The sequence below is a fragment of the Scyliorhinus canicula genome, chromosome 3 (assembly GCF_902713615.1).
Source record: "Scyliorhinus canicula chromosome 3, sScyCan1.1, whole genome shotgun sequence".
Lineage (NCBI taxonomy): Eukaryota > Metazoa > Chordata > Chondrichthyes > Carcharhiniformes > Scyliorhinidae > Scyliorhinus > Scyliorhinus canicula.
In genome coordinates this window covers 71,076,454-71,093,144 of record NC_052148.1, presented here as the reverse complement: position 1 = coordinate 71,093,144, position 16,691 = coordinate 71,076,454, and the positions used below count along the sequence as shown (strand labels likewise).

The 16,691-nt window shown below is 46.2% G+C and overlaps 1 protein-coding gene across 1 annotated transcript in view; it reads left to right on the top strand.

Annotated features, from left to right (window-relative positions):
• The window catches only part of nol6 (nucleolar protein 6 (RNA-associated)), a 130,765-nt gene that overhangs the window by 27,790 nt on the left and 86,284 nt on the right, over window positions 1-16,691 (top strand). The window contains exons 4-6 of the mRNA XM_038790687.1: window positions 2,355-2,534; window positions 4,619-4,787; window positions 8,571-8,705. Of these exons, the coding sequence (XP_038646615.1) occupies window positions 2,355-2,534; window positions 4,619-4,787; window positions 8,571-8,705 (484 nt within the window). The remainder of the gene's footprint in view (window positions 1-2,354; window positions 2,535-4,618; window positions 4,788-8,570; window positions 8,706-16,691) is intronic.

Sequence of the window (16,691 nt, the reverse complement as noted above, 5' to 3'; positions counted from 1 at the left end):
TGTTCGTAATTTATACTATAGTCTATGCGTTCCACTTATCACAAATTCAACACGAATCTCGCCTGTTCTTCTGGAACCCTTCATTTCGAGGAAAAGATATCAAATAAGTGGCACACTGGCAGTTGAATTCTTTGGAGTGAAAAGAGAGAAAATTGGCTGCCATTTTGTCAATCAAGTCTTTTAGTCAGGTGGGGTGGGAGGTTTGGATTTTGAATTTGACCAACGTACATAAAAGTAAAATGGCAAAAAGCTGCTTGTGTAGAAATTGTCCAATGATGGATCTGAGATTTGAATTATCACTGGACTCCTGGGGTCCTGCTAAGAGACCATCTGTTTGGATTGCTGGATATTTGCCAGTGTGACCTTTTAATAATGTGGTTCAAGATGAAATATGTTTGAATATTGCTTAAAAAACACACAAACAGATGGTCATCTCAAACTCTAAGCACTGCAGTGTTTAACTGGCAGAGAACAGGATATGTCAAACACAATAGCATCTGTTTTAATTAAACAATTTGGAACAGAAAATTGGCAAAGGTTTCCTGTCCTTTGCGATTTAAACAATTATGGCCACTCCATTGAGCCTGCCCCAAATGGAATTGACATAATGGTAGATGGAATGGACTATTTTAAATCTGGTTGATCGGTGGTCATCTCCGTTTACAATCCAGGCAATTTTCACCAGAATTATTTTGATCTTGGGTTAGTGATGAAGGATCGCCATTTGCCTCAACCTCACTGATGGCTCATGACAAATATTTGACTGGCTTTAGAGTGGAGACCTACTCCCATCATGCATCTGTTCCTTTGCAGCAAAGCGCCTTACGGGGAATCTGTGGTATCAGGAGATAGGATAAGAAACAAGGAAGTTCTTCATTTGATCAGATTGGAGAATCCTCATTGAGTCTCTCAGGACTGCATTTTATGGAGAACGGATGGCTCCCCCCATCTCCTTCCCTCAAAGCAAACTCGGCTGGAAGCCGACTCGTTTCATGCAGTCCCGCATTGCAGCCGTAACGTGCTGTGGATGTGCTGAATTACGTAATGGTGGGACACCCACCCCTTGTTGCGGAGGATGTCCTGCCCTCGGGAACTGTGGGCCAATCAGATTGCTCTAGCGGTCCTGGCAGCACCGAGAGCTCAGTAGTGGGTGCTGCTGGCACTGCCAGCGGCCCCAGGAAGGTCAGTTGATTCTGGAGGGAGCAAAGCCTTGGGGTATTAGGTGAGAAGGTTTTGGCCAGCTTTGGGTGGAGGGCTGTGTTTTGGAAAGCAGATGGGTAGGAAGCAAATATCTGTCTTTGGGGGAGGGGTGGTGTGCCCTCAGTGTGCAAAGGGAACCCCGGAAGATATCAGACCCGCCTTCCCACCCTTTTTAAAAAAAAGTTTAAAAAAAATATACTGCCTGCCCGCCTGCGTATGCCAAACATACTATGATGATTGGGGTGACTTGGTTTGTTAACCAGCTAGGTGGGGATGACCTTGGAGGTTGGACAGGTGTGTGTGTCTGTGCGTGCGTTCCTGCCTGTGCGCGTGCCGTGGACCCGGGTTCGACAGGATAGGTGGATTGGCCAAGCTAAATTGCCCCTTAATTGGAAAAAAATAATTGGCTACTCTAAATTTATAAAAAAATAAACAAAGGAGGTCCAAGATAAGTTAAATTGAAAATTAGAGGTTGGCTCAGTGTGGATTTCACGTCCTATTCAAGCTTCTTCATGTACAATTTTCTTTAATTTTCTGAGAGGGAAATGTGATCAAGGCTTTCATTGCTGTTCAATCACTGGCCAGCTACAAGTATTTTTAAATATTTGCCCTGTAGTTACACTTACACTTTCCACGAGAGTACAACGTAGGTGTTATTTGAAGTCTTCACACAATAACCTGTTGATTGACCTGGAGGGTCCTCAACTCTATATGGCCATCATGTAATGTTAGCTGAGTTGTACTGTATTTATAGAGTCACAAATTGCGACCTTTAAAGTATCATCTGCAAGTGCAATACCAATGGAATAATATAACCAATCACTATTGTTAATACATCTCAGATAAATGTTACCAGACTCCTAAACAACCCTCTTATGGACTGATCTAACCTCTTCACACATCTCTGTTGAGTAGTACTACTATCCATCTGCTTCACCCGATGCCTGTGTCTTTATGTATTTACGTTGTGTTTTATGTTTCCCGTATTATGTATTTTCTTTTCATGTGTGGAATGATCTGTCTGAGCTGCACGCAGAACAATAATTTTCACTGTACCTCGGCACATAGTGACAATAAACCCATCCAATCCAATTCGAATGATATTTTGTCTCAGAATAGGTTCATTTTGGTAATCCTGTTTTGTATTCCAACAGATTACAGACCAATCGTGGCTTCCAAAAGGTGTGAAAGTTCCTTTTCTTCAAATACCATACAATATCAAAGGAAAGTTTCACTTTCTACGCCCTGCCTCTGTAAAAGTTATCGGAAGTTATTTACTTGGTACTTGCACCAAGCCAGAGATCAATGTGGATGTTGCTGTTACAATGCCAGCAGTAAGTTTCTTCAGGGGTTGGCGGAGAGGGGTGACACAGGTGTTGCGGGGGAGGGGGCAAGGGTTGGGGGTTGGATTTGCTCACGTCACAATTCATTTTTTGTTCTTAAGGTTACTTTGCATTTCATTTGATCATAAATACGTAACAACGGATGAATGAGAAACGGGAGTAGCACATGGACTGCAGCAGTTCAAGAAGGCGGCTCACCACCCCCTTCCCGAGAGCAATTAGGCATGGGAAAAGGTGCTGGCCTATCCAGTGAATAAGAAAAACCCCATTCAGCCCCTCGAGCCTGCTCTGCCATTTTGATATCATGGCTGACCTGAATGTGGCCTCAGCTCCACTTCCTTGTCTCCCCTCCCATAACACTTGACTCCCTTGTCAATCAAGAATCGATTTCACTCAACCTGGGACATATTGAATGACCCAGCCTCCACTGCTCTCCAAGGGAGCAGGCTAACAACCCCCAGAGAGAGAAGATTTTTCCACATCTCCGTCCTAAATGGGAAACCTGTTATTTTTAAACTGTATCCCCATGTCTCCTGGATAACGTTCTCGTCTTGCCCATAACTGGAAACATCTTCTCAGCACCCATCCTGTCAAATCCCCTCAAGTTTATTTGTTCAAGTACGGTATCTGCTGACCATCACCATGTTCAGTGATCTCCAAACTAAACTTATTAAGAAATCCTAGGTTAGTGTTTTTTTTGTCTCATGAGGTTGAATTTAATGAGGGTGTCAGGGGACCTGACGTCCGACACTAATAACTGGCAGCATCCCAGCTGTATTCACCTCCGGGAACCATGAGGGAATTAGTTCCCTAATAGACAACGGGAACCTTGTTGCTGAGGCTCCTGGTTCCATGGGGGACCTTTCAATTGCTGCACTTCCCCTGTAGGTCCAAGTGACTATTGATTTTGTCCCACACTTCCAGATGTTTCCCAACCACTGAAGTCAAATTGGTCTGTATTTGTCGGTTTGATTCTTCCACCTTTTTTTGAACAAAGGGTATAACATTCACAATTCTCCAGACCTCTGGTACCACCCCTGTGTCTAAGGAAGACTGGAAGATTATCACCAGTGCCTCTGCAATTTCCACTCCCACCCTCCCATTGTACCCTTGGATGCATGTCATCAGTCAAGAAAATTCTCAACTGCAGCAGACCCATATTCCAAGATGGATACTTGGTTCTGACCTTATTCCAAAAGTCTCTTGTTTTTTTTTGCTTTCCCAGCTCATTGCAAGATTCAGATTTGTGGGCCAACATGTTTCCCGATACAAGACCCTTTTCGCTCAGTGCCCCTGGAGGCGATTTGAGTTCCAGCATGTTAAGATATATCAAAAGATTGTTTAAGTCTTAAAATTGTGGCTTTGAGAGAAATGCCATCAGTCACTGCAAACTCTGTCCTTCCTGAAGTGATTACGCCACGTGAAAGATCCCACCTCTGACAAGGGTGTGGCTATTGAAGGTGAAATTCGGGCTGCATAAGGAATTAGCTGGACAAAAAAAAGGAAGCAGCAGCAAATGATTGTGTGCTTTAATAGCACGATCCATCCGACTGAGGGAATTGAGCCTAATCTTGCCATTTTGGGGCACCTCCTGCTAACGAGATATTGAAACGGATTTGTTTTACTGGGGGAATGCAATACAACAAGATAAGTGGATGTTTGCAGGTTGCAAAATAATTTTTTAAATTGCATTTCACAATGAGGGTATGCAGCTTGTGCTGTGGCAAGGCATTGGAACTCAAATTGGAGGACTGAAGTTCCAGACTTGGCCTCAACTGTCTGTCACATTTCAATATCCCTGAGGAAGTTTAAGCTGGACAGATATCAGTGGGAATGAAATAGTAAACTGCTGAAGAGTAACTTGCACCTGACACCAAAAAATACATCCTTTGGCCGAAGGACTGACAGTGAGTTTCTTTACGAATTGCTATGGAAATTCTGCTATTTCAACCACAACGGGTACATTTGATGTAGTGGAGCGAAGTTCAGAAGAGAAAATGTGGAAAAGGACTGACTTATTTGAAATCTGAGGGATGGGACATTTCCCAAGTTGACTCTGAACTTTCTAATTTCAGGAAATCCTCCAAGCGAAGGACAACCTTAACCAGCGCTACCTCAGGAAGCGTGCTCTCTACCTGGCTCACATTGCCTGTCATTTGTCTAAGAACAAGATCTTTGGATGCGTAAAGTTTGGCTACTTCAACAGCAACCACTTGAAACCAATCCTTTATCTGTCTCCACAAGGTCTGTTTCAAAAGTAAAAGTTGCAATTAAGTAATCGTTAAGTAATGCTAAAGCTGAATATTGTAAATGGCCAGTTAACATATTACCATATTAAAGTTTAATGTGACCTTTCTTGCAAAATTTAACATGTGATTGGTTGGCTTGCCTTTGTGAGGCTAAACAAAGTATTTAGGCTGGAGTTAAGTGCATATATCGCAACAAAAACATCTCGGCTGAATATATGGAAACAAATTTGTAAGTGAAATATGTTTGGTGATAAATTGAGTTTACAGTTGTGATTTGATTATTGTAGCATATTTTGAGAGTTTAACTGTAGCTATGGGGTGGAGGACAATCCAAATTTTCAAGTGGCACTTCACAGCACCTACATTATCTGCAGTAATAGTTCTCATAACTGGGTAGACGTTTTTGGTAGATTAAGAACCGTGGTTAATTATATTAATGCACGTTTATATTTCTCTGCTGAGCTATTATTTTTCTCCATTATTTTGTACGGTTTCATTGGTTCCAGTAGCGCGTCAGTATTGAGCTTTTAAACAATAGTGATTATATTTTTCAAAAGTAGTTCATAGACTGGGAAATACGGACGGGCGTGTTGAGTGCCAAATGTTGCAAGTTCTTTTTTCCCCCTTCTCCTTTCTATTTTAAGTGCCCATTTCTCATGTGTGAACTTTAAAGCATTGTTCGCCACATTTGATTGTGGTGAACATCGGAGTCCTGCAATCACAAGGCATCTACTTGAAAGCACCTTTGACGGAGTTCCTGAATAATAATGTGAACAAAGCGTAAAAAACTGAAAATCGGGTTCTGAAGCAGAAAGTACTGGAACTGTACAATAGATCAGTCAGCAGCTGTGCTAAAACCAGACAAGTTAATGCTTCAGATGTAAATACTTCATCAGAACAACAGTAGTGACACACTGGGACACTGGCAACACCTGAGGGACAGATTTGGTTTAATGTGTCATTTGGAAGATCGCATCTCGCATCCGTAAAACAGTCCCATCACTGCTATACTGAAGTGTCAGCCAAGATTGTGCTCAAACCGTTAACCCACAACTGAAATTAAAACCGAAAATGTTGGAAATATTCAGGCCAGGCAGCAACTGTGGAGAGAGAACAGCCTGTCTCAGATTGATGACTTTTTTGTTGAAACTCACTGACCAAAGGTCATCGACCTGAAACTTTGACTTTGTTTCTCTCTCCACAAATGTTGCCAGCTTGGCTGAGCATTGCCAGCATTCTGTCTAGATTGCTAGTATTTTGCTATTGAACCCACACCTTTTTGAAGTCGAGGAGAAAGTGTTAGAACCGAGCCAAGATGAAGGAAGTGTTAAAAGCTAGTTATTGGCAGCAATTAAAGCTTCTGGTGACATCAGAGCTGTGGCATAAATTTCCCGTGACCAGGGAGTTACCTTGCTGTGTACACCCAACATTTATCACTTTTCTATTATCATGAAAAGTAAATTAAATAGTTATTAATCTCCTCATGTTCTTTGTGGTACCTTGTTTTGTGCACATTGAATGCTCCATTTGCCTAAAAAATAAGTGACGACACTTCAAAACCAATTCATTCATGACAAATAACAACTTGCATTTATAGAATTCCTTTAATGTGGGTGTCCCTTGGCACTGTTCAAAAAGAGCAGAAGGTGTTCTGGTGCCTTGGCCAGGATTTATCCCTCAACCAGTACTGTTGTAGCAAATTGTCTGGTCACATGAGCGACCTTGCTGTCTGCAATTTGTTTGCTATGCTTCTCTATATTCTAGCCATGATTACGTCGCAAAATGTGTTGCTGAGAAGCATTTTGGATATGCAAGTTTGGTTTAGTTGCCCTTTCAGAAACCTATTCTTTATCAAAAATCTACCAAACTCTACCTTGAAAAAATTGAATTGCCCAGCCAGCATTGCTTTTTGGGAAGCTAATTCCACAGACTAATGACTCTGAGAGAAAAATAATTCACTTCATCTGTCTTAATCAGGAAACCTCTTATTCTTAAATTGTATATCATTGTATAATTCAATATATCACCATTCCTTCACTGTTGCTGGGTTAAAATCCTGTAATTCCCTCTCAAACGGCACTGGGGATGTGCCTAGACCACAGGGTCTACAGCAATTCAAGAAGGCTGTTCACCACCACCTTCTGAAGGGCAACTAGGGATGGGTAATAAATGATGGCCTAGCCCACATTCCATAAATAAATTTAAAAAAATTGTGTCCCTTAGTTCTAATCTCCCCACAGTGGAAACATCCTTTCTGTCATAATATGCATCCATGTATATGATGGAGTGCAGACAGGCAGTGATTGACACACAGGATGACCAGTCAGCACACAGAACACAGCAACCAATCACCAGACAGGACACGACCACTATAAAGCCAGAGGGCACCAATTTTCCCGCTCTCTAGGGATCCAGCCTCTGAGACAGTCAGAGCCCGTGAGCAGCAACTAGTACAAACACCATGTGGTAGTCAGTTAGTCTGGTCAGGCTAGCCTCAGGTCTCCAGTCAAGTCAGCATAGTGTCAACCTACAGTTTTTAAAAATAAATTTCCACAGTTAAGCATGTAATATAGTTAGATGTTAAATAAAATTGTGTTGCATCTCATCAAGTGTTGGAAGCCTGTCTCTCTCTACACTGCATCAAACGCAGTCCACATAGACCCAGCTTACCCAACACATCACTCTCGGTATCCATACTATCAAGTCCCCTCAGGATCTTATTTTTTCACTAAGATCACGGTATTCCTCTACACTCTAAAGGTTATGGGCACAACCTATTCAACCTTTCTTCATAAGATAAGTCCTTCATCCCAGGAATGAGTTAAATGAACCTTCTCTGAACTGCTCCTAACACAATTATACATATTTTTCAAATAAGGAGAACAAATGTGCACACAGTATTCCAGATGTGGTCTCACCAAGGCCCTGCACTGTTACAGTAAAACATCCTATAAAAGCATAGAATCCCCACAGTGCAGAAGGAGGTCATTTGGCCCATCGGGTCTGCACCGACTCTGTGAAAGAAATGAGAAAAGAGAACCCTACCCCAATCTCCTGTCCTATCCCCATTACAGCGTAGCCCCATCTAACCTGCACCCGACATTTATATCTATTCTCCTTACAATAAATAGTATAAATATGTTCATGCTTTAGTTAATTGTGTGTTCTGCCATTTGAATCACCACCACCAGTCGCCTCTTTAAAAAAGAAAAAGGGGGGGGGTGCGAGCAGCCTATGGACCTCGCGGACTATGGCGACTTTCATTTTATTTCCTAAACATTGCATCACACTGTTGTCTTACCCTTTTATTGCCAATAACTAAATGGTCTGGAAAGGGATTGAAAATGTCCAGAATGTCATTTTCATTTCAGATGTACAGTAATTGGTGGTCTGGGCACCAATTGTGCCCAAAGTTACATTCATTTGGAGAAGAGATTTCTCTCCTCTTGTTTCAGTTCACTTCTTTGCATTTTGCCAAACGCCTAATATGCTGTGCACCAGTGCAATTGGTAAATATTTAGGAATGTAATGTTGAAAAATATTGCTTCAAAAATGTTCCATAATCTATTTAAGAGCAGTAATTTTGTACATTCTGATTTTAGTGCGTAGCCAGGCCAGATTCTAGCCCAATGTTTCTTTTTTCAAACTGGCACGAATGATGCTGGAAACTCTTATTTGTGCTGAATGCTAATTTATGTTTAAAATGTTACGATCTTTTGTGTTGGTTTTGGCCAGTCTGCTGACATATATTTTGACAGCACTTATCCTCTCCTCCTAGGTGACGATGAGAAATTGGTAACCATAAGACTTCATCCGTGCGCTCCCGCTTCTTTATTCAAGTTCACTCGTTTTCACCCAAGCAAAAACAACATCCGTGTATCCTGGTTTATGGAGCATGGATCTGCCCCGGAAGGTTCGTGCTGCAACCAAGTGTCTTTGTTTTTTTTTTGCTGTCGTGTATTATGTAATCATATGCTGGAGATAGCCTTTTAGCTCCCAGATATTATTTTATTAATGCTAGAAAGCTGATGTGGTTGTGCAGAATGTCACCACAGGTAATGAGTAGGGGAGATAAATAGACACAAGTGGTATCTGTTATATTACATTGTGAAATATCTTATTACTCATTTGCTTTCTGCCAGAATGGTCGTATGCGTGATGTTCAGTAGCACTCGAAGTCTTCAAATAAAGCAAATATTGTTTATTGAGTAACGATAATAAATTAACTCTGAGTTTGTTCACTCTTCAGTAACTATAACTGTAGATTAGATTTAACAAGATTAGATATATATAATAATGATTTAACTGCGCCTGCCCACTAAGCTATCTCTCTCTCTCTAACTCTGTTCATTAGTCACTCTGGACACAAAGAGGCGGGAGCTCTCTCTGAGTTTATCTTTTATACCCGTATCTGGTGCTGCCATCTAGTGTAATCTAGCACTTGCTTATGAATGTTAACCCTTTACATACATTCAGGTATACAGATCACTACGGTATCAAGTTTGAGTTTTAAAAGCTTGTAGATATTGAGATGCATGGATTTGATACCTGCGGGGTGGGGATGGTGGCGGTGAGGTGTTGGGGGGGGGGGGGGGGGGGGAAGAGGGGAGTTAGTATGTTGCTTCTCTTTTTAAAAAAAAAAAACTTTTTATTCAAATGTTCACATTTTCACAAAAAAGAAAACAATAACAGAAAATTCTAAGAACAAAAAAAAAAAACAGCCCCCCCCCCCCCCACACCCTGCCGTAAATACAAAGAGAAACAATAATGGTTTCTAGGAATGGTTGCCATCTCCTGAAAAACCCCTGCACTGACCCCCTTAGGGCAAATTTCACCCTCTCCAATTTAATAAACCCCGCCATATCGTTGACCCAGGCCTCCACGCTTGGGGGCCTCGCATTCTTCCACTGAAGAAGAATCCTCCGCTGGGCTACTAGGGACGCAAAGGCCAGAACACCGGCCTCTTTCGCCTCTTGTACTCCCGGCTCCACTGCAACCCCAAATATTGCGAGTCCCCAGCCTGGATTGACCCTGGATCCTACCACCCTCGATACCGTCCTTGCTACACTCTTCCAAAATTCCCCCAGCTCTGGGCATGCCCAGAACATGTGGACATGGTTTGCTGGGCTCCCTGAGCACCTAATACACCTGTCCTCGGTCCCAAAAAACCGGCTCATCCTTGTCCCGGTCATATGAGCCCTATGCAGTACCTTAAACTGTATGAGGCTAAGCCTCACACATGAAGAGGAGGAGTTCACCCTTTCTAGGGCATCCGCCCACGTCCCCTCCTCAATCTCCTCACCCAGCTCCTCCTCCCATTTATCTTTCAGCTCCTCCACCGAGGCCTCGTCTACCTCCTGCATCACCTGGTACACTTCCGAGATCCTCCCCTCTCCAACCCATACCCCCGAGAGCACCCTGTCCTGGACCCCACGCGGCGGCAGCAGGGGGAACCCCGCCACCTGCCGCCTGACAAACGCCCTTACCTGCATGTACCTAAAGGTGTTCCCCAGGGGAGCCTGAACTTCCCTTCCAGCTCACCCAGGCTCGCGAACTTCCCATCTATGGACAGGTCCCCCAGCCTCCTGACACCTGCCCTGTGCCAACTCAGGAACCCGCCATCAATTCTCCTCGTGCTCCCTCTCCTTGTGCTTGTGTTTTCTGTTATCCTGTGTGCAAGGGGTTTGACAAGCTTCCCAGGTATAAAAGCAATATTGAAACCGTGGGCAGATGTAGGTTTCATAAAAGTGCCGATGTTCACCAACTACAAGGCTCAAGTCAGGAGTGTAATGGAATATTCTCCACTTGCCTGGATGGACCCCCTTTGGGGGTCAGGAGGTGAGTTACTTGCCATAGGATTCCTAGCCTTTGACCTGCCCTGGTAGCCACAGTATTAATATGGTTAGTCCAGTTCGGTGTCTAAGCCCCAGGGTGTTGATTGGGGAGGGCATTCAGTGAATGTAATGCCATTGAATGTCGAGGTGCAATGGTTAGATCCTCTCTCGTAGGAGATGGTCATTGCCTGACACTTGTCTGGTGCGAATGTAACTTGCCACTTGCCAGCCCAAGCCTGGATATTATCCAGGCCTTGCTGCATTTGGACATGGACTGCTTCATTATCTGAGGAGTCGCAAATGGTGCTGAACACTGCGCAGTAATCCGCAAACATCCTCACTTCTGAACTTATGTGGGAAGGGAGGTCTTTGGTGAAGCAGCTGAAGATGGTTGGGCCTCGGACTACCGTGAGGAACTCCTGCTGACCACTACTCCACCATGCCGCCTCCTTTCATATAATATAAAATATAAACAGAAAATGCTGGAAAATCTCAGCAGGTCTGGCAGCATTTATGGAGAGGAGAGCAACAGAGTTTAACGTTTCGAGAACTCTGAAACTCAAAGTTCTCGACTCGAATTGTGAACTTTGTTTTTCTCTCTCTCTCCACAGATGCTGCCAGACCTGCTGACCTTTTCCAGTGTGTTCTGTTTTACTTCCGATTTCCAGCATCCACAGTACTTTATTTTTATTTGTTGTTTTCCCTCTGGCGACTATAAAGGGAAAATGTTAATGCAGACAGTGCTCATGCCCTGCCTGTCTTGTTTTAGATGAGGCATTATCCTGACTGCTTTTGAAGAAGTGGCTGGGTATGTTTACAAAGCCTGCAGCATTGCTGCCTTAATGTTCTTGCCCTCAGCTAATCTTTCAGAGTACTGTAGATCTTTCTATTTTTATCATAGGCTGCAGTGTTCAGTCGCTGGTTGTTGCAGCAAGGCTGTCGCACAACAGTAGCCGGAACTACTGAAATCTGCTCTGTTAACCACATAAAGTGACTCATGCAATGCTACCCACTGGCACTGTACAACTTGAATTCTGAGAGCAATCACTGTGTTTAATAATATTCTCTTGACCTTCAGAGGTGCTTCGGCTCTGAAGCTGGTTTTCCTTGTGAGACTCAACTCCGTAACACCTTGCTATTTAATCATGGGCAATTTGTTGCAAGGAGAAGCACCAATCAGTGTACATCGCCTCCCGAAAGTCTTCAACTTTATCAACGGTGAAGGTTTGCGGAGTATCCTCTAATTCGACTGCTCTCTTAAATTTCTCACCACCCTCCCTGCCAACCCCACAATGACATGCAAGCTGTGATCCGCACCAGTGGAATCACCACGGACCTTATCTCGGTGAAAACTGGGGTCAAACAAGTCTGTCATTGCACCAACTCTCCCCTCCCATTTTTCTCACCTGCAGTACTGCACCTCACCTCCAGCAAACTAGCCACAAGTGTGCAGATAATTCAGAGAACAGACTGTTCAACCTAAGCCACCTCAGATTCAAAACCAAAATCAGTCTAACCTCAGTCATAGAGCTTCAGGATGCAGATGATTCTCACTCCGAAGCTAAGCTCTCGGTCTGTGTTGTGTCCTCCTCCGAACCATATGAGAAAATGGACCATTCACTAAACATCTGGAAACCTGCGGTCCTCTCCCAATCAGCTCCCATAGCAAACTCCGCGCCCCCTGCTTGATTCAGATCAACGGTGAGATCCTGGAAAATGTGAACCATTTCCCATATCTTGGGAATTGGGCCAGCTCAGCCTTTGGCTGATTGAGGAAAAGCACATTTTGAGGACCAGGATCTCAAACCCAAGACCAAGGTCATGGTTTACCCAGCAGCAGAGATACCTATGGTCTTAAATTCTTAGGAGACATGGACAATTTGGTGCCTCAGAGCACTGGGGAAATACCACCAGTAGTGCCTTTGCATGATCCGCCAAATCCTGTGGCAAGAAAGACAATCCAACAGCAGGATCCCTACCAAGCCAACTTGCTCAGAATTGATGTGCTAATTGATCAAAGCCAGCTCTGTTGGATGGCACTTGTTGTTCATCTGCCTGACACCAGACTCCTAAAGATCTTGCTCCACTTGGAACTTACTTGCGGCAGGAAACTCCCAGCAGGAGAGCAGTATCACTTTTTAGGATGTCCTTTAATATGGCCCTGAAGAGGGCAAAACATGCCAAAATGGAGAAGGTTCATTCAGGAAGGCACTGAACACATCGAGGGACTTTGTTGGGAATGTGTAGAGGAACAGTTGGGGCAATGGAGGGAGTGCACCTACCTCCAAACAATCCTTCAAGCACCACCAGCTCTGTATGTGGCAGTCTGCAGAGTGAGCATTGGACTTATCAGGCATGTCTGAATCCATCGCACCTGTCTAGAAACAGGTCATCCTCGAAAATGTCAAAAGAATCATTGATCTTTTGCAAAACACATTTATAGTTATCAAAATGTTGAAATACGACCCAAGGAGTATTTGGCAGAGATTCCCCAGCCCCTTGGTGGTGGGTTAGCTGAGAAAATTGCAAAGAAATGTCCGCGGCTCCGCAGTGCTCCTGCCTCTTAGTAATTTTCCAAGAGGCGCTTGTATTGACGGAAGCCGACTTGGCAGCTTTGGGAAGCCAATAAGTTAGCTGAGGCCATTCAGAGAAATTCTCCCAAGACACCTGGGCCCCCACATAACTCATCATATCACAGGAGACTAGTGCACCTTGAGAGAAATGAGGGGCTTCGATGTTTACTTTGTATGACCTTTGTTCGGTGAAAATGGGAAGTAGGGATCAATCATAGGTTAAGGCCTGCCATTGCTCTTGTGAGGAGCACTGCCACTGAGTGTGCTCAGGTGAAAGAAAAGGCTTCCAGTGCCATCCACCACCAGCAGCAAGGCCTAGACAACATTCAGGCTTGGGGGTGATGAGCAAGTAACATTCGTGCCACATAATTTGCCAGGCGATGAAACTCTCCAACAAGAGAGAATCCAACCATCTCTTCTTGACATTCAATTACATTACCATTGTTGAATCCCACATTATCAACATTCTGGGGGTACCTTTGACCATAAACTGAACTGAAGCCACCATGTAACTACTGTGGCTACAGGAGCAGGCCAGAAGCTAGGAATTTGAAGATCAACTCATCTCCTAACTCCCCAAAGCCTGTCAACCATCTACAAGGCACGTCAATAGTGTGGTGGAATGCTTGTCACCTACCTCCAGGATTGGAGCTCCAATAACACTCGAAGCTCAACAAGATGTAGGGACAAAGCAGCCCATTTGATGCCTCATCCACCACCCCCACCATCTATTCCCCCCCACATCCGACGCACAGTGGGAGTAGTCGATATCATCGACTAGGTGCACTGCAGTAACTCACCAAGGCTCCTTCGACATCGTTTTCCAAATCCATGACCTCTGCTACTAGAAGGACTAGGGCAGCAGTCACATGGGAGCACCACCACCTGCAAGTTCGTCATCAGCCACACACCATCCTGACTTGGAACGATATCACTGTTCCTTCATTGTCACTGGGTTTATATCAGCTGGTCTCTGCTCTGATTGCTCACTCGGCTAGGAGGCGCACATGTGCATAGACACGTTGGAGACTGGATCAGGCTTGGCTGTTATGCCCTCAGAACTTAAAGAGCCTGCTAATGTTTGTAGTTAGGACTTGCAAATGAAGACTGACCGGTGAGCCAAAACATATGAAAGTGCCATGTATCCATAGAACTGACCACAGCATGAACTGCAGGGAGAGTGGTGTGGAAATATATCTGTTAAGGGACACTTAACTGATTTGAGTAATAGTATGAAGACTTTCTTCCTGGATGATTTATAATTTTACCTTTGTGATATGTCAATAATAGATGAAAGAAATCAAATTTGTACGCATCAAACATTTTGTGCTATTTTAAAATAGACTTTTCTGAATTAAGCGATTGCTGCTACAGGTCACAAGACTCACAGGATTCACCACCTGTCCCTGGAAACTTCAAACAGGAGCTACAAGAATAAAAGAGTTCCCCTTTTATCCTTGTGGAATCTCGCACGTGATTGTAAGGACTTTATAATCATGAAACCAGGGTACATGCAGAGATGGAAACACTTTTTTTTCCTGCAGAGGTGTTAACAGACCCATCTCACACATGAAATGAAATTAAAATGAAAATCGCTTATTGTCAGGAGTAGGCTTCAATGAAGTTACTGTGAAAAGCCCCTAGTCGCCACATTCCGGCGCCTGTCCGGGGAGGCTGGTGCCTTTTCAAAAGTCGGCCATTGAGGGAAACATGGATGCCATTTACATCTTATAAGCTTACCCCTCCACCGAAGTCATGGGGTCATCCCAGACAATGACTCAGTGAAAGAAGATCCTCAACATGGATGGTGACTCTTTTAGAGATTAATGACTGGGATATTATAAACCATAAAACAACCCCATTGAAATCATTGTGATGGAGGGAAGTCACATGACCTGAGTGACCATTTTGAAATCCCTATATTCAGTTGAGAACTGAGAAACATGCAGACAAGCAGTCTGTTGGTTGCCTCCAACCTGAAAAGGGCAAGACCAAGCAGCCGGTTATCATCTCTCATTCCTCAAAGCCTGTTTTTAAAAAGCATCCAGCCATTGCCTGCCAAGCTGCCTACGTATAGAAACCTCTTCGTGCTGTAACGTCATTTGATTTGAAGGACTTTCTTGCTGCTGTCTCCAACCAATTACTTCTCTGAAACAAACTCCTCCATTAAGGAAGCTCACTCTGGACCCTGGAACCCATATGAATTAATCATTTATGTGGTGCTTTTAGTGTTATGATCCATATTTGTAAAATAATAAATAATCTCCCTCTCTGTCTGTCTGTCTGTCTCTCTCTCTCTCTCTCTCTCTCTGTCTGTTTCTCTCTGTCTGTTTCTCTCTGTCTGTCTCTCTCTGTCCCTCGGTCTCCCTGTCCCTCGGTCTCCCTGTCCCTCGGTCTCCCTGTCCCTCGGTCTCCCTGTCCCTCGGTCTCCCTGTCCCTCGGTCTCCCCGTCCCTCGGTCTCCCCGTCCCTCGGTCTCCCCGTCCCTCGGTCTCCCCGTCCCCCGGTCTCCCCGTCCCCCGGTCTCCCCGTCCCCCGGTCTCCCCGTCCCCCGGTCTCCCCGTCCCCCGGTCTCCCCGTCCCCCGGTCTCCCCGTCCCCCGGTCTCCCCGTCCCCCGGTCTCCCCGTCCCCCGGTCTCCCCGTCCCCCGGTCTCCCCGTCCCCCGGTCTCCCCGTCCCCCGGTCTCCCCGTCCCCCGGTCTCCCCGTCCCCCGGTCTCCCCGTCCCCCGGTCTCCCCGTCCCCCGGTCTCCCCGTCCCCCGGTCTCCCCGTCCCCCGGTCTCCCCGTCCCCCGGTCTCCCCGTCCCCCGGTCTCCCCGTCCCCCGGTCTCCCCGTCCCCCGGTCTCCCCGTCCCCCGGTCTCCCCGTCCCCCGGTCTCCCCGGTCTCCCCGTCCCCCGGTCTCCCCGTCCCCCGGTCTCCCCGTCCCCCGGTCTCCCCGTCCCCGGTCTCCCCGTCCCCCGTCCCCCCCCCGTCTCCCGGTCTCCCCGTCCCCCGGTCTCCCGTCTCCCCGTCCCCCGGTCTCCCCGTCCCCCGTCTCCCCGTCCCCCGGTCTCCCTCCCCGTCCCCCCCCCGTCCCCCGGTTCCCCTCCCCGGTCTCCCCCGGTCTCCCCGTCCCCCTCTCCCCGTCCCCCGGTCTCCCCGTCCCCCGGTCTCCCCGTCCCCTCCCCGTCCCCCGGTCTCCCCGTCCCCCGGTCTCCCCGTCCCCCGGTCTCCCCGTCCCCCGGTCTCCCCGTCCCCGGTCTCCCGGTCTCCCGTCCCCCGGTCTCCCCGTCTCCCTCCCCGTCCCCCGGTCTCCCCGTCCCCCGGTCTCCCGTCTCCCCGTCCCCCGGTCTCCGGTCTCCCCGTCCCCCGGTCTCCCCGTCCCCCGGTCTCCCGGTCTCCCCGTCCCCCGGTCTCCCCGTCCCCCGGTCTCCCCGTCCCCCGGTCTCCCCGTCCCCCGGTCTCCCCGTCCCCCGGTCTCCCCGTCCCCCGGTCTCCCCGTCCCCCGGTCT